Source organism: Ursus americanus, chromosome 2 (assembly GCF_024610735.1).
Source record: "Ursus americanus isolate L20-20 chromosome 2, mUrsAme1.1.p, whole genome shotgun sequence".
Taxonomy (NCBI): domain Eukaryota; kingdom Metazoa; phylum Chordata; class Mammalia; order Carnivora; family Ursidae; genus Ursus; species Ursus americanus.
The window spans coordinates 6620082-6638306 of record NC_142128.1 but is presented as its reverse complement, the minus strand read 5'-3'; the positions used below and the strand labels follow the sequence as shown (position 1 = coordinate 6638306).

The 18225-nt window shown below is 42.4% G+C and overlaps 1 protein-coding gene across 1 annotated transcript in view; it reads right to left on the bottom strand.

Moving 5' to 3' along the window:
• LOC123777277 (cytochrome P450 3A12) overlaps positions 1-17659 on the bottom strand; it is a 43571-nt gene extending 25912 nt beyond the window's left edge. The window contains exons 1-4 of the mRNA XM_045773818.2: positions 17504-17659; positions 13431-13524; positions 11486-11538; positions 9130-9229 (exon numbers count right to left, since the gene is read on the bottom strand). Coding sequence (XP_045629774.2) covers positions 9130-9229; positions 11486-11538; positions 13431-13524; positions 17504-17574 — 318 coding nt within the window. The 5' untranslated portion in view covers positions 17575-17659. The remainder of the gene's footprint in view (positions 1-9129; positions 9230-11485; positions 11539-13430; positions 13525-17503) is intronic.
• Positions 17660-18225: the final 566 nt, after the last annotated feature.

Here is an 18225-nt window from a genome sequence, read left to right as displayed (position 1 = left end):
ATCAAAACCACACTGAGATACCACCTTACGCCAGTTAGAATGGCAAAAATAGACAAGGCAAGAAACAACAATTGTTGGAGAGGATGTGGAGAAAGGGGATCCCTCCTACATTGTTGGTTGGAATGCAAGTTGGTACAGCCACCCTGGAAAACAGTGTGGAGGTCCCTTAAAAAGTTAAAAATTGAGCTACCCTATGGTCCAGCCATTGCACTACTGGGTGTTTACCCCAAAGATACAGACGTAGTAAAGAGAAGGGCCATACACACCCCAATGTTCATAGCAGCATTGTCCACAATAGCTAAATCGTGGAAGGAGCCGAGATGCCCTTCAACAGATGACTGGATTGAGAAGTTGTGGTCCATATATACAATGGAATATTACTCAGCTATCAGAAAGAACGAGTTCTCAACATTTGCTGCAACATGGACAGCACTGGAGGAGATAATGCTAAGTGAAATAAGTCAAGCAGAGAAAGACAACTATCGTATGATTTCTCTCATCTATGGAACATAAGAACTAGGATGATCAGTGGGGAAGAAAGGGATAAAGAAAGGGGCGTAATCAGAAGGGGGAATGAAACATGAGAGACTATGGACTAAGAGAAACAAACTGAGGGCCTCAGAGGGGAGGGGGTGGGGGAATGGGATAGACCAGTGATGGGTAGTAAGGAGGGCATGTATTGCATAGTGCACTGGGTGTTATACGCAACTAATGAATCATCGAGCCTTACATCGGAAACCGGGGATGTACTGTATGGTGACTAACATAATATAATAAAAAATCATTTAAAAAAAAAATAAATAAATAAATAAATAAATAAATAAATAAATAAATGGATATCTGCATGGCTGAAGTTAACAACTCAGGGAACAACAAATGTTGGCAAGGATACGGAGAAAGAGAACCCTCTTACACTGTTGGTGGAAATGCAAACTGGTGCAGCCACTCTGGAAAACAGTATGCAGGTTTCTCAAAAACTTAAAAATAGAGCCATCCTACAACCCTGCAATTGGACTACTAGGTATTTATCAGAAGGATACAAACATACTGAGTTCAAGGGACACATGCACCCCAATGTTTATAGCAGCAATGTCCACAATTGCCAAAACACTGAAAGAGCCCAGACACACATCTGGTCCATTGACAGTGGAATGGATAACGAAGATGTGGTGTGTGTGTATATATATATATACAATGGAATATTACTTAGCCATCAAAAAGAATGCTATCTTGCCATTTGCAACAACATGGATGGAACTGGAGGGTATTATGCTATGCAAAATAAGTTAATCAGAGAGAGCCAATTATCATATGATTTCACTCATATGTGGAATTTAAGAAACAAAACAGATGGACATAGGACAAGGGAAGGAAAAATAAAGTAAGATAAAAACAGAGAGGGAGGCAAACCATAAGACACTCTAAACTATAGAAAACAAACTGAAAGCTGCTGATGGGGAGGTGGCTGGAGGAATGGGGTAACTGGATGATGGGTATTAAGTAATGAAGTAATGAGAACTGGCTGTTGTATGCAACTGATGAATCACTGAATTCTACCTCTGAACCTAATAATACAGTATATGTAAATTAAATTCTTTTAATTTTAAATTTTTTAATTAAAATAAAATAAAAATAAAAAATACAATGGATACCTGAAACACCATTTCATGATAAAACTCACAAACTAGGAAGAAAGGGAAAGTTTCTCAACTTAATAACCCTACAGCTAACATCACCTCAGTGAAGAAAGACTGATGTTATATTGTGAAGATGATGGAACAGACACTCCAGTCTCTCTCATCCCACAAACAACTATAATTAGAAAGCTATCCACAAACAAAAATAGGCCCAAGTTCTTCGAAGTCCATTTAAGAAGCTTCAACAGCACAGTGGAGCAAAACTCTTGAGAATAACTGTACAAGAAAAGTAAGGAGAAGAGCTTCATTTTGCCTGCATCACCCCACGCCCCAGGTCAGCGCTGCTCAGCACCAAGAGGACACTCCCTGACCTGAGATAGGTCCCCTTTCTGGGGAACAGCGAAAGGGTGAGCAACCATGAGCCTCAGCCCTTCGGGGCATGGCACAAATGACCTGTTTTGGTTTCAAACCTCCCACAGACTGGCATGGCTGACACATCCAGACACAGACACACAAGGGCAGGACTACCAGTATCAGCCATGTGACATGAGTGACCGTGTTTCTCTGTGTCCTGCTCTGCAGAAGTCTCAAGCAGGCTTTGCTGCTGAGGAACCCACAGCCAGCCCAGCACTGTGCACCCTCTAAGAGTTTGCTGCTGATCATCCCAGAGGTTTTCACATTTGCAGACTCCAGCTACCTGAGTCCTCCTGTGGCCCATCTGCATTCACTGGAGTTGCCTCAGCCAGCACCATCGCCAACACTGCGAGACCCAGAATCTACACCACGAGTCAGTCTTGGCTGAGCATATGGACAACACCAGCCCAGGCCCCAGCAGCTATCAGGTGCCTGAGGCCAGGCCTGGCTCCTGTCACTGCACTGCACTGCCACATGAGACCACAGCTAAACCCTGAAGCTGTACACCTTCACACTGCCAGCCTGAACTCCACTCATGAGCCCCCACTGCTGTGCATGCACTACTGGCTAGCCCTGAAGCCACGTGAGTGCACACAGATAGCCCAGGCACTCAAAGCTACCTGTGTGCCCACAGTTGGCACAGTCCCCTCCACTGGCAAAAGTTCTGTTTGGGCATGAGCCTGCTCTCAGCCTCCACAGAGGAGTGTGTGCATAGCACCAACTCTTGCCACCATTCTCCTTCCCCAGTCTCCTGGCGCTGGATCTGGTGGTGCTGCTGAAGACCCCAACAGGCACCGCAGCCACAAAGAACCCTCCACTACTCTTGCTGCCAAGGATCATGCAGTTCCTGAAGTTGTGGCCCCCAACTGCCTGAACCAACCATGCCCTCCTGGATTATTTAAATTATCAAGTCTGAGTGGGATACAGTCAGACTGGGGAAAAAAACCTACAGGCCTTACAGGATACCATCAAGTGAAACAATATTCATATTATGGGAGTCCCAGTAGTGAAGAGAGAAGTGGGCAGAATGCTTACTTAAACAAACGATGGCTGAAAAGTTCCCAAACCTAGGGAAATGTATGGAAATCTTGGGACATTCAATCAATAAGATTGAATCTGAAAAAGACTTCTCCAAGAGACATTATAATAAAACTGTCAAAAATTAAACCCAAAGAAAAAGTCTTGAAAGCAGCAAGAGAAAAGGAGCTCATTAGATACAAGGGAACACCTTGGGGCTATCAGTGGATTCCTCAGCAAAAATCATGAAAGGCGGAAGAGTGAGTGACTTATTTGAAGTGCTGGAAAAAAAATACCAAGTAAGGATACCTAACCCAGAAAAACAAGACTTTCAGAAATGAGAGAGAGATAAAGACATTTCCAGACAAACAAAAGTGGACAGAATTCATTACCACTAAGTCTGCCTTACAAGAAATACTAAAGGGAGTCCTTCAAGCTGAAAAACAAAAAGGGCAGTTACTAGTAACATGAAATCACATGAAAGGATAAATCTCATTGGTCAATATAAATGTATAAATTCAGAACACAGTGACATTGTACTGGCGATGTACAAATTACTTATAACATTAGTAAAAGCTTAAAACACAAATAATCTTAAAAACTATAAAATAATTTGTTAAACACACGATATACAAATATGTAAATTGTGACATCAAAAAGATAAAATTGGTGAGGAGGAATAAAAGCATTGAGTTTGGATGTAAACAAAGTTAAGTTCTTATCAGCTTAAAACAGACTGCTATATCTAGAAGATACTTTATGTAAGCCTCCTGGCAACTGCAGAGCAAAAATGTAAAGTAGATACAGAAAAGATAAAGAGAAAAAAAATCAAAGCACACCACTGTAAAAAAAACAAACAAACCATGAAATTACAAAGAGAGATGTGCAGGAGGAACACTTGATCTATGAAACACCTGGACTAACAAAATGACAATGAAAATCCTTATCAATAATTACTTTAAATGTAAAGGAAAAGATGAATGGATAAAGAAAATGAAATATTACTTAGCCTTAAAAAGGAAGGAAATCCTACCATTTCCAAGCATGGATGAACCTGGACAACATGGACAACATGCTGAAGACACTAAGCCAGACACAGAAGGACCGGATTTGCAGGATCTCAGTTATAAGTGGAATCTAGAAAAACTAAGTCAAGTTCAGTAAAAAAGATAGTAGAATGGTAGTTATCAGGGGCAAATGAGAGCTAGAAATCAAATGGTACAAACTTTCGGTAATGAGATGAAAAAGTTCTGGAGACTGAATATACTGCATGGTGATTATAATTCTTTTTTTTTTTTTTTAGATATTTTAGTTATTTATGTGACAGAGAGACAGCCAGCAAGAGAGGGAACACAGCAGGGGAGTGGGAGAGGAAGAAGCAGTCTCATAGCGGAGGAGCCTGATGTGGGGCTCGATCCCATAACGCCGGGATCACGCCCTGAGCCGAAGGCAGGCGCTTAACGACTGTGCTACCCAGGTGCCCCAGTGATTATAATTCTTAATACTATACTATATATTTGAAATTTGCTTTAAAAGCAGATCTTACATGTTCTTAACACACACACACACACACACAGGGAAAGTCTGGGTGATGATAGATATGTTAATTCACTTGTCATCATCACTTCACAAGGTATACATAAATCAAAACACCACACTTAAATATATACAGTTTTCATTGTAAAAAATATATATAAACATTTAAATGGTGAAAGACTGAATGCTCGCCCCTAACATCAGGAACAAGACAAAATGTGCATTCTCACCACTCTTCTTTTTTTATAATAATTTGTTATTATGTTATGTTAGTCACCATACAGTACATTCCTAGTTTTTGATGTAATGTTCCATGATTCATTATTTGCGTATAACACCCAGTGCACCATGCAATACATGCCCTCCTTAATACCCATCACCAGCCTATCCCAATCCTCTAGCCCCCTCCCCTCTGAAGCCCTCAGTTTGTCTCCCAGAGTCCATACCACTCTTATTTAACATCTTACTAGAAATCCTAGCTAGTGGGGCACCTGGGTGGCTCAGTCCTTAAGCGTCTGCCTTCGGCTCAGATCACGAACCCAGTGTTCTGGGATCGAGCCCCGCATGGACATTTCCAGACAAACAAAATTCTTCCTCCTCAGCGGGAAGCCTGCTTCTCCCTCTCCCACTCCCCCTGCTGGTTTACCCTTTCTCGCTGCCTCTCTCTGTCAAATAAATAAATAAAATCTTTATTTAAAAAGAAAGAAAGAAAGAAATCCTAGCTAGCGCAATAAGCCAAAACAAAGAAATAAAGGCATAAAATTGGAAATATAAAAATAGGAGTGTCCCTTAGTGTGGTTTTGATTTGAATTTCCCTGATGGCTAATGATTTTGAACATTTTTCCATGTGTCTGTTAGCCATTTGTATGTCTTCATTGGTAAAGTGTCTGTTCATATCTTCTGCCCATTTTATGATTTGTTTATTTGTTTCTCGTGTATTGAGCTTGAGAAGTTCTTTGTAGATCTTGGATACCAGTCTTATCTGTGGTGTCATTTGCAAATATATTCTCCCATTCCGTGGGCTGCCTCGTAGTTTTTTTGACTGTTTCCTTGGCTGTGCAGAAGCTTTTTATCTTGAGGAAGTCCCACAAGTTCGTTTTTTCTTTTGTTTCTCTTGCCTTTGGAGATGTGTCATGAAAAAGGTTGCGTTGGCCAATGTCGTAGAGGTTGCTGCCTATGCTCTCCTCTAGGATTTTGATGGATTCCTGTTTCACATCGAGGTCTTTCAACCATTTGGAGTTTATCTTTTTGTATGGTGTGAGTGAGTTGTCAAGTTTCATTCTTTTGCATGTAGCTGTCCAATTTTCCGAGCACCATTTATTGAAGAGACTGTCTTTTTTCCACTGGGTGTTTTTTCCTGCTTTATCAAAGATTAGTTGCCCAAAGAGCCAAGGGTCCATCTCTGGGTTCTCTATTCTGTTCCACTGGTCTATGTGTCTGTTTTTGTGCCAGTACCATGCTGTCTTTGTGATCACAGCTTTGTAGTACAGCTTGAAATCCGGCATTGTGATGCCCCCAGCTTTGTTTTTCCTTTTCAAAAATTCCTTGGAGATTCGGGGCCTTTTCTGGTTCCACACAAATTTAAGGGCTGTTTGTTCCAGTTCTTTGAAAAATGTCATTGGTATTTTGATCAGGATAGCACTGAAAGTGTGCATTGCTCTGGGTAGCATGGACATTTTAACTATGAATTCTTCTGATCCATGAGCGTGGAATATTTTTCCATCTTTTTGTGTCTTCTTCAATGTCCTTCAAGAGTGATTTGTAGTTTCTAAGATACCACCTTACGCCAGTTAGAATGGCAAAAATAGACAAGGCAAGAAACAACAATTGTTGGAGAGGATGTGGAGAAAGGGGATCCCTCCTACATTGTTGGTGGGAATGCAAGTTGGTACAGCCACCCTGGAAAACAGTGTGGAGGTCCCTTAAAGAGTTAAAAATTGAGCTATCGTATGATCCCGCCATTGCACTACTGGGTGTTTACCCCAAAGATACAGACGTAGTGAAGAAAAGGGCCATATGCACCCCAATGTTCATAGCAGCAATGTCCACAATAGCTAAATCGTGGAAGGAGCCGAGATGCCCTTCAACAGATGACTGGATTAAGAAGTTGTGGTCCATATATACAATGGAATATTACGCAGCTATCAGAAAAAACGAGTTCTCAACATTTGCTGCAACATGGACGGCACTGGAGGAGATAATGCTAAGTGAAATAAGTCAAGCAGAGAAAGACAACTATCATATGATTTCTCTCATCTATGGAACATAAGAACTAGGATGATCAGTGGGGAAGAAAGGGATAAAGAAAGGGGGGTAATCAGAAGGGGGAATGAAACATGAGAGACTATGGACTAAGAGAAACAAACCGAAGGCCTCAGAGGGGAGGGGGGTGGGGGAATGGGATAGATTAGTGATGGGTAGTAAGGAGGGCACGTATTGCATGGTGCACTGGGTGTTATACGCAACTAATGAATCATTGAGCCTTACATTGGAAACCAGGGATGTACTGTATGGTGACTAACATAATATAATAAAAAAACATTAAAAAAAAAAAAGATGTGGTCCATATATACAATGGAATATTACTCAGCTATCAAAAAGAACGATTTCTCAACATTTGCTGCAACATGGATGGCACTGGAGGATAATGCTAAGTGAAATAAGCAGAGAAAGACAATTATCATATGGTTTCTCTCATCTATGGAACATAAGAACTAGGAAGATCGGTAGGAGAAGAAAGGGATAAAGAAAGGGGGTAATCAGAAGGGGGAATGAAGCATGAGAGACTATGGACTCTGAGAAACAAACTGAGGGCTTCAGAGGGGAGGGGGGTGGGGGAATGGGATAGGCTGATGATGGGTAGTAAGGAGGGCATGCATTGCATGGTGCACTGGGTGTTATACGCAACTAATGAATCATCGAACTTTACATCAAAAACCAGGGATGTACTGAATAACATAATATAATAAAAATATTATTATGAATTAAAAAAATAGGAGTGTCCCTATTTCAGGTGACATAATTGTCGATGTAGGAAATCTTGAGGAATATAAAAAAAGAACACCTCTGCATCTAATAAATGAGCTAAGCTAGGTTGTAGGAAACAAGATCAACGGAAAAATCACCCCATTTCTATATAATAACAAGAATATATCAAAACACATTAAAAACACAATAACAATTATAATCACACAAAGAAGGTGAAATAATTTAGATGTATATTTAACAAAACGTACATGGTTTTCCTGTGCTGAGAACTAAATGTTGGTGAAAAGAATCAAAGAACACCTAAATAAGCACAAATTGTGTTCATGCATTGAAAGATGCATGACTTAGTAAAGATATAGATTTTCCACACATGGATTGATCGGTTTAAATCATGTCTTAAAAAATCCTGGCAAATATTATGTAAACATAGATAAGCTAATTCTAATTTGTGTGGAAAAGCAAAAGACCTAAAATACCTACATCAATTCCCAAAAAAAATAAAATGGGAACAATCAGTGTTCATGATGCGGAGACTTACTATGTGGCTATAATAATCAAGAGAGCCTGGCATTGGTAGAGGGAGAGATACAGAGATCAATGAACAGAACAGAGAATGAGAAACAGACACTCACAAATAGGTCCAACTCAATTTTGATACTGGTACAAAACCAATTCAGTGGAGGAAGTATAGCCTTTTCACAAATGGTGCTGGAGCAATTAGACATCCATAGTCCAAAAACAAAGATCCTTGACCTACACTTCACCCCTCACTATCAACACTAAAAATTGACACAAAATGGATCGCAGACTTAAGTGCAAAACATAACACTACATAAGATTTACATTATAAATATAAAACATAAAACTATATACTTAAATATAAAACAAAAAATTAAATACTTGGAGAAAATCTTAGGGACTTAGGGCCAGGTGAAGATTTTTCAAACTTGATGCCTAAGTCACAACCCATAAAAGGATAAAAGGACAAACTGGCCTTATCAAAAAAAAAAAAAAAAATGTGTGCTCTGCTGAAGACCCTGAGACAACAAAGAGACAAGCTACACACCCTGCCTATAAAAGGTTAGGAAGAGAGAGACTTTTGGTGATGGAAAAGCCCTGTAACGTGACTGGGAGGGTGGATACACAAATCTACATGTAAGATAAATGTTCAGAGAATAACACACATACAAACACACACACATGAGTGCATATAAAACTGTTGAAATCTAATGTCAAACTGGGCTTGGACACTGTACTATAGTTAAGCAAGATATTACCTTAGAGGAAACAGCTTAAAGGTTACATGACATGGGACCTCCTGTGACAACTTCCTGTGAATCTACTGGTATTCTGAAATAAAAGTTTTATAAGTAGCTATGCAAATTTAAAATAAATCCATGCCAAACTAGGGATGTACTGTATGGTGACTAACATAACACAATAAAAAATTATTATAAAAATAAATAAATAAATAAAATAAAATAAAATAAAATAAAATAAAATAAAATAAAATAAAATAAAATAAATTCATGCCTACCCGCCGGTTTGTGAAGACAGAATAACATTCCTTCACTAGTACTGTTTTGATCATGTCTGGATCCGTGATAGCCAACACAGGCTGTCGCCCATCATATAACCTGTGTGGGGAAAACAGAGCTGATTACACTTAACACAACAGGTCCTGCAGCTGCAGCCACGCCTGGAAGTCCAGACTTCTATCCTGATGGTACCTAATCCATTCTCTGAGATCATGGTTAGAAAAAACATGAGAACATTTATAAAGTTTAGATGTGTACGTGGGTATTTCTTAGTCCATTCTCCCTTATTTTTCGTATGTTTAAAATACTTTAAGTTTTTTAGAAAAATTTCAAACATTGCAAATAATTTATGTATATTATCAAAAAGGAAGTTAGGGAGGTAAATAACTGAAGGCAAGTAACTTATCTAAGAACAAAACAATAATGGAGAGTCCACCCATACAGTCACTAAAAATTATAATTTTAAAGATATATCAAACACATGATGCATAGGAGAGAATATTAGATGAAAATTATAGACACAGTGATCAGATATATGTAAGAGGTTCCTGCAAATAAAAAGACTTGGAATGCTCAAAAAGTGACGGCAAAATTATGAATTATTTCTTTGCCCTATTTACTAAAATAAACTTCCTAGTTACATTCTAAAAGAAATATTATTTTAAATATTATAGAGGTCCTTGATAGCATTAGGTCAGAAAAATTTGAAACAAAAAAACAAAGAGATTAAAGAAATACAGAGGAACATGTATAATTTATTGTAGACATCTTTTCTTTCCATTACATATATTTATTCATACACGTGGATCCCAAGTGTGAGCTCCTTCGCCTTTGTGTAGATGACATCCCGGAGCAGCAGGGCAAACCCACTTTTGCACATGTCTCACACAAAGCGGACTCTTCATGTGTGGTCCATGCCTATTCAGCCTGACCTCCTGACCGTCAATATGGCCTGTTAATGAGACTCTGTCACCAGTAGGGGTTTACTTTAAGCTTAATTACATCACCATTGGCATTTTGTTTTCCAGTTTAAATCATTTGCATGTACTAGAACAAAACGAAAGATTTCCCACAAGTCCTCTATTCTTTTTATGATGTCACAGAGGAATTTCAAATGGTTTCGTGATCACACCTAAAAATGGATGAGACCACTACACTAAATGCTACCCATCTCCAAACAGTATTCTTTTTTTTTATAACAATTTTTTATTATATTATGTTAGTCACCATACAGTACATCCCTAGTTTTTGATGTAAAGTTCCATGATTCATTACTTGCATATAACACCCAGTGCACCATGCAGTACCTGCCGTCCTTACTACCCATCACCGGCCTATCCCATCCCCCACCCTCCTCCCTTCTGAAGCCCTCAGTTTGTTTCCCAGAGTCCATAGTCTCTCATGGTTCATTCCCCCTTCTGTTTACCCCCCCTTCTGCTTCCCTTTCTTCTCCTACCGATCTTCCTGCTATTTCTTATGTTCCATACATGAGTGAAACCATATGCTAATTGTCTTTCTCTGCTTGACTTATTCAAACAGTAGCCAAACAGTATTCTAAAACTCAGTGTGTTTCAGTGGGAGTCATGTACACGTAGTGTTAAAGCAGTGATAGAAGTTACTGAGGTGGCACTCAGGTCTACTCTCCCAGCAGCCTGATCATATTTCTTGGATGATTTCCCTCGTCCCATCCTGTTTGTTCAAAAACACCTGGGTGGACAAGGGACAGTGCTTTTGGGTTACTGTATATATTCATGATTTCACATGGCCCTAATACAGCTTCCACTACAGTCAAACTGAGATTCCTGAGACCCCCCGCCCTCCAACCTCCAGATCCAGTGTTACCGGCAGATGGGGCTCAAGAATCTGTATTTTTAACAAGCTCTCCCACATGGTTCCTACCCACAGCCAAGCATGAGAACCATGTACTAAGGTCAGAACTGGGGCCCACGATGTAACACTGCCTCCACCCAGAGCTGACTAGTACTGAATGTGGGAAGGGACAGTGGAGCTGAACCAGCGGTGATCCAGAGATCTGGGTTCCTTCCGTGCCATCACGTTGCATATGGCCCATGCCACTCAGAGCCCTACAGTTTCTGAGGACGTGACCAGAAAAGATAAAGAGGTGCAGGGAGAGAAAATCCTGGCTGTGAGCATCCCAGCACCACACTGTATCTCTCCAGGCCTGATTCACACTTGGACTTGCACACCTGGTGATGCAGGGGATCCCAGGAAGCAGAGGTTCCAGAAGCTTTACTACAGCAGGCTTCATCCCAAGGGGCTCTCGACTGAGACTGATCACACCACGGGAGCTTCATCGTAATAAGCCTATCCAATAGAAGTTTCCAGAATACTCACCCCCACATTCTTCCATACTTTCTAAAACATTTCTCGTCAAAAACAGTAATACCCTGCAAGAAGAAACAAAACAGATTACTAATCTAAATGTGCTGAGCCCTATCTCCCACAGGGACAAAAATGACTCAGATGCATGAAGTGCAGCTTACTACCTCTCACTGGCAGTGACAGGGAAGCTCTTATTCGCAGGTGTCTTTTTGGAAAGGAGAGAAAACAAGAGGATATTGAAATGGAGAAATTCAAGTCCCTCTTGAATTCTCTGCACGTGTTATAGATACTGAACAACTTACCCCGTCTGTGAAGACTACATAACCTCGGTATTACTGGCGTGTTTGGCCTGTGCATGTGTTGTCTCTAAATCTCAGAACCCTGTGAATTATTACCTCAGGGCCACGTGGGAAACTGTAGCTGAGGGAAAATCAGTGTGTCCTGAACCCTCTGAACCCCCAGTCAGCATCCTGGTCATTGATCTCGGGAGCCCTACTAGAATTCCAGTGGATTTAGGATATTAAGACACCAGTGACCTCTTTTAGTCTAGCAAATTTACATAACTCTAACACATGTTTCTTGAGTGAGAAAGTGAGAGATGAGTGAATGAAAGACAAGGTGGATTCTGCCTCCCAGTCACCCAGCCAACACAGAAGGAGGGGACCATGCCACCATTCCACAAAGGGCAGAACAAATTAAAATACCTGATAAGAGTTTTCACTTTTGTCACTTAAGAAAAAAACAACAAAACGTCCCGTCCCTAAGTTTCAGCTGTGATTCTGATGTTCTAACCATGCAACACAGGGTCCCAGAGATGTGGATCTTGGGGTGCTGGTATTAAGGAAAAGTGGAAAGGAAATTAGTGCTTTTTCAGAGAGAAAAAGTCCAGGAAGTTCGTAGGTGCTAACTGGGCACCGAGGGTCTCAGCAGGGAGCAGTGGGATCTGAGAAACAAGCCTCAGGTCTGGGGGAAAGGAACTCCACAGCAGAGAGCAGCCTGCACGTGAGACTCTGCCTGCGGCCTTCTGCTGTGAGCTCCTAACCTTCTGTCCAGGGGCCGGGCTTCGGACAAGCCATCAGAGCTGGATGAGCCACAACGGCTCCATCTCCATCAGTCTGTGTGTCCGCTAGTACGTTCCATTCAGTACATTAATTTCTTCATAATTTTGTCAAAGCATCTCTTTTCTAGTGATTTTGTATGAGTGGTTCTAGCTTTATGCGTAAAACAACACACACATACACACAACTCGATCGAAGATTAAAATCTGAAGTCGATAGACAAGCACCACCTCCCGTCAGCAAAGTTCCCTCCCTGCTCAACTCACCCAGAAGGTGCCTGCAATGAGGGTAGAGAAGGAAAGCAGAGAGCTCTGGAGCAACCTCTCAAATCCCAAGACACGGCGCCATTAGCAACGGGTGAGGTACAGCTTGGAAATAACTGCAGGGGGGTGGCAATGCTTGACAGAATTCCAGTACGTGCACATTCCCAAGGTGAAGTTGGGCTGCCCAATAAACTGAAGTTCCAGAGCTATCCAGCAAAACAAAAGGCTACCCAGAGCTCGTACTGTGACAGAAAAGTCTGACTCTAGCATACACAGCTTAATGGACCACTGGTGTGGACCCCCTTGATGCTCTTCTCCTAAAACTGAATATGATGATGCCTTCCTGGGAATCCACACCTGCCAGAAACAAAAGCCTCTTCTCGCTGCTAGAACATCAAGCCCTGGATTGAAGCAGCCAGAGAGCTGGGCTGCCCACTGAGGCAAACCCTGAGGCTCCTAACAGCTGACGATAGAGCCCTGGGGTCGACCTGGCTATGTGCTGGGTGGGGCCTGTGACATGATTTCTGGAAAGTCTGAAACCTAAGCACTTCTCCCAAGGAGAAGCCTTTTTACGATGAAACTAAGCTGGGATTGACAGCCATAAGAAGCGAAAGAGGGAGCTCAAACAATACTCACATTTCGGTAGGCCAGAACAGTTCCCACAAAAGGCAGAGGTGTTGGCCCAGGAATTCCCAGCTTCTTAAAAAGTCCGTGTGTGTAGGTCCCGTATCTATAAAGTGAAAGAGAAAACCAGGTCACAGGGATGGTGGGATAGGTGCTGGGGCTGCCTGGTCACGGACGCAGAACTGGGACAGGCAAGGGAGGGAGGTAACATGTCGGCCAGAAATAATAACAGCAATTCCAACAGCAATAATTACATTCACTCATCATCTCCTTTCCCACCTCCACTGTGAGCCCCACAAAACGTCATGATGCTTCGCTAAGAGCAGCTGAAATCTTCATGGTCCCAAACCTAAAGTGAAGACTTGATAAGTGTTTCCACACTTGAGTGCTCCTAAAAGGGTCATGCTTATTTCTTCCAGGAAATTCACTCATGCCTATTTAGTAAATGACTCATCCATGATTTTGGAGATTCTCATTCTAGGTGGAAAGAGGAAAGATTGTTTCTCTCCTCTGATGAAGAGATTTGGCTTAATTGCATCCACTCAAGAGCTGAAGGTTACTGACAGCTTAGAACGAAAATGTTCAGATGGTCTGCTCAGAGACTTGTGTTTTTCCTTCCTTGTAGGCCCTGTTCCTTGTGGGCTATGGTCCTTCTTATATCTATCTTCATAGGGAGGGTTTGAACAACGACAGGGTTCTTATTTCTGTACAATGAAAACTGTGTCCAAGGCTCCACTGGCCTCATTGAAAAGTGAGATGCTTTCAGCTCCACCCAAGTCTCTGTTGTCAGGCACTCTGGTTCTCTTGAGCTGCAGAGAAGGGGGACTGACCCACATGTGCCCTAAGTGATACCATATAAAAGAATCAGTAAGGAAACAATCCATTTCCAGACCATTCTTCCCCTCATGGCATCTGGTCCTTCAACCTGTGACACTCACCTGCTCAGCACAGCGTCAGGTACACTCATTTTGTTCAAGATGGTCACTCACCAAGCAGTTCGTTTACTGCCTCTGCGCATCAACTGTCTCAGACCCTTTATGGGTGGTGCTCCCTATGGCGGGCCTGCTTGCAATCATCTCATGGGTCTCGTGTGCAAACCCACAACTGCATCCTTGCAAGCCTTCCACTTAGGTGTTGCTGAGAGATGGCAGAGTGGAGGAAGAAGACAGGCTGAGGGAAGGAGCCGCCAGAAACCATTTTAACCATGAACTTGCTAGGCCTACAAGGCTAATGCCAAAGAGGCAAATTAGGAAAGTATGGTAGGAAAGGATGCTAGGTAGAAATGGTCACATGCCCCACAAGGCTTTCACCTAACAGATAGGGGGCCTTCCAAAGTCCAGATACCTCCAGTTGACAGCAGAATACATGTTATGCAACATAAAATGAGTAATGATAAAATGTTCCATAGAACGGAATGAAGACCATGTCTCCTCATCTCTGGAGTCTAACCTTTAACACAGTACAGTTTCCAAATATTCTGTAAATCCGGCAAATCTTATATTATTATATAGTCAAATAAACTCACAAAACTGCACGAACAGACATGTATTGTGGGACCAGCAGAGGGCCGTAGCAAGACCCAGCTGAGTGTCTGGATGCTACCTCCAGAACAGTTGCACACATGAGTCCCAAATGCCAGAAGCTGGGGGTGGCCTTGGTTAGTCCCACCTCTGTTCCTTTCTTGCCATCACCACCACAACAACTCACTTCCTGTTTCTAAATATTTGACGAGCTCCGTGAGCTCCCAAGTGAGGCCAAGCAAGTGAGTGAATGTGTCAGCAACACTGGTCCCAAGGAAATATCTGGTTTAGTGTCTAAACTCATGGCTCCATAAGAAGGCAGAGGGTGAGCTGGGTGAATTTTTCTGATTCGTTCCAGCTTCCTTCTTCTTGGTAAAGTCATGCTGCTGTTAGTACAACTGAAGGGGCTAAAAATAAAGCTACTCACTTTTATTGCCATTACATTGCATTGCATGCAGAGGGCACCGTCTACAGCTACTGACTCTTGGCTACACCAGTGTCTTCTCATTCTACACGGTTGTCTGCCTGGTGGTGACAATATCCAGTGACAGCCCCACTACCAGACAGACTACACAGTGTGGCTTACATGGTGGTCCTGTCCCCTGGCTTCTAGCAGATGAGATGCTAACCCTGCAGTCCTGTGACGAACTTCTGTAGGACCAGGATCAAGGAGTATCTCTCGGAGGTCTGCTCTGAGGGAGGAATATTCTCCCACTCCAACCCCAGTCCTATCTGAATGCTTCTCACATCAGTACTGGCTCACAGTCTCACTACTCACCTGTGCTGAGAGATTAAAATAATCTGCTGGGCCCATGTATTTAAAAAATACACAATCTATGTCATAGAAGTATATATGGGTACATCAAATTCATATTGCCAACATTACTCTAGAAGGCTGAGGTTATCTATGTACCTTTATAGTCAAAAGCTAACAAACAGCCCTGTTGTATTGCTCAGAGAACACGCTGGGGGGCGCCTGGGGGGCTTAGTCGTTAAACATCTGCCTTTGGCTCAGGTCAAAGGTCCTGGGATTGAGCCCTGCATCAGGCTCCCTGCTCAGCAAGGAGCCTGCTTCTCCCTCTCACTCTGTCCCTGCTTGTGTCCCCTCTCTCGCTGTCTCTCTCTCTCTATCAAATAAATAAATAATATCTTAAAAACAAAAGAAAAAAAAAAGAAAGAAAGAACATGTTGGAAATAGTCTTATCTCAGTAGAAAACCTATTATTAAATAGAATGAAATTAAACCACATCAATTACTCTTAAATGTCATCACACAGAAAATGTGTTGCCACAATACCCAGCATTCCTAACCTTTCTCTCAGAAAATGAAAATGACATCCCCGTGTTCTATGTTCATGTCCCCATTATAACCTACACTTAAAGTGAAATTGAGACAGAGGTCAAATGTGACATGGAGGGTCTGTCCCTACCCACGCTGTGAAACTAAGTCTTTTCCCAACCTGCTCCACGGTGCCGGGAATCCCACCACTGAAAGGAATTCCTCTACTAGGTGGTTCGATTCTTTCTATTGTAGTGTAACATAAAGGCAAAAACGTATTTAAAATCCAAATTGGAATTGGTGATGGGCATTAAGGAGGGCACATATTGCATGGGGCACTGGGTGTTATATACAAATAATAAATCATGGAACATTGCATCAAAAACTGGGGATGTACTGTATGGTGACTAATATAACAAAAGAAAAATTATTAAAAATAAAATAAAATAAAATCCAAATTGGCTTTCACGATCTGTCTTTGTGGCTACTGGCAGATTTCATACCATGGGTAAAGAAATCTCTATACTAATGCTACCCCTCCCAGTGACTGGAAAGAAAAGATTAAATGAATAAAATATTAAGAAATCTGTCAAGTCTCCTCAGCTCTAAAGATGCTCACTTAGGAGTAAGGAGTTCTGCATATTACAGGGTCGGACGATGGCTAGGAGAGGGACAGAGAAAAGATGGGAGAGCCAGTCAGGAGAGGAAGGCAAGGCATCTCCAGCCCCTCTGGGAGTCTGGGTGCACCGGGTGTCTTGAGTACATGATGCCTGGTGGTAGAGGGAGGGGAGCAGGACCACCTGAGAGACACAGTCCCAGTCCTTCTACACGTCTCCTGCAGCAGACACAGACCAGAAGGTGAAGATAATGAGACAAAGACCCAAGCCATTCCGTCTGTCTCCAGAATGCCCACAGCTTGAGAAGGGGGTGAGGACCCCAGAGCACTGGGGCCTGTTGATTTCTCTGCCTCTGCTGAATTCTGCTTGATTAGTCTAGGTCCCAGCTGGTAGTCAAGCAGAAGATGATCCCTAGGAGCAAAAATGCCACTCTACCTCCCAGCTACAGAAATGGGAGTTGAGGTGTAGCGGCTTCAGCAGATCAGCAGATCTGGTGAGGTCAGTAATAACCCTTTATGTGTTCCTAGCATGTTTGAAGCACCCAACACTTAAGCAACGTCCCCTTTGTTAACTCTTTCGATCCTCAAAACAGACAAGGAAAAGGGGGCGGGGGCTGATTAGCAACCGAAGTCCACGGTTCCAGAGGCAATGAGCCTAGACAGTTACTCACAGATAGAGGAGCACCAGGCTGGTAGCCAGGAGAAGCCAGGTTTCCATGGAAAAGCTTGGAATCAGGTCCATGGCCACTTTCTCCCTGTGAATCTCCTCTACTGTTGTTCAGCAGTGTGTGCTGGTCCTTGCTGGCCTGTGTCTGCGGAGCTTCCCTTCCCACCAGTGGTGATTCACTGAGGCTGGGACGTATATACAGAAAAGGGGGTGCGGCTGGACTGCAGTCACTAGCAGGTGTCCCTCAGCCAGCAATGCTGACAAAGCATTGTGGACACTCCCAGATTGACTTTTGAGTTCATATTCTGTCCAAAATCAATAAACAACTCGGTCAAGTTATCGGTAATCTCAAAGGTTACAGAACCTCAGGCAGTCGCTGTCCTTAAATCTCTAAGTTGCCCTTGTCACCATGGCTGCCTCTATCTTTAAATACATGAAGTCCTTCAAACAAGCTCGGTCTGCACATCTTTACCCATGAAGCTTCCTCTGCCTGGAAATGCCCCTGTGCCCCTTAGAAGGAACCTACTCATCCTTCAAACCCAGCTCCAACACAATCCCCTGTGTTAGGGTCTTCCCTCACCAGCCTCCTTGAACACCTATAACCAACCACTTCCTCCTCTGGGAAATTTCTGTCCCCCCAGCACTAGTTCTATTATTGTCCTCTCCACCCTCTAGCCCCATTATTGGTCTCCAGACCTATTAGCCTGAGATAGCGAGCTTCTCAAG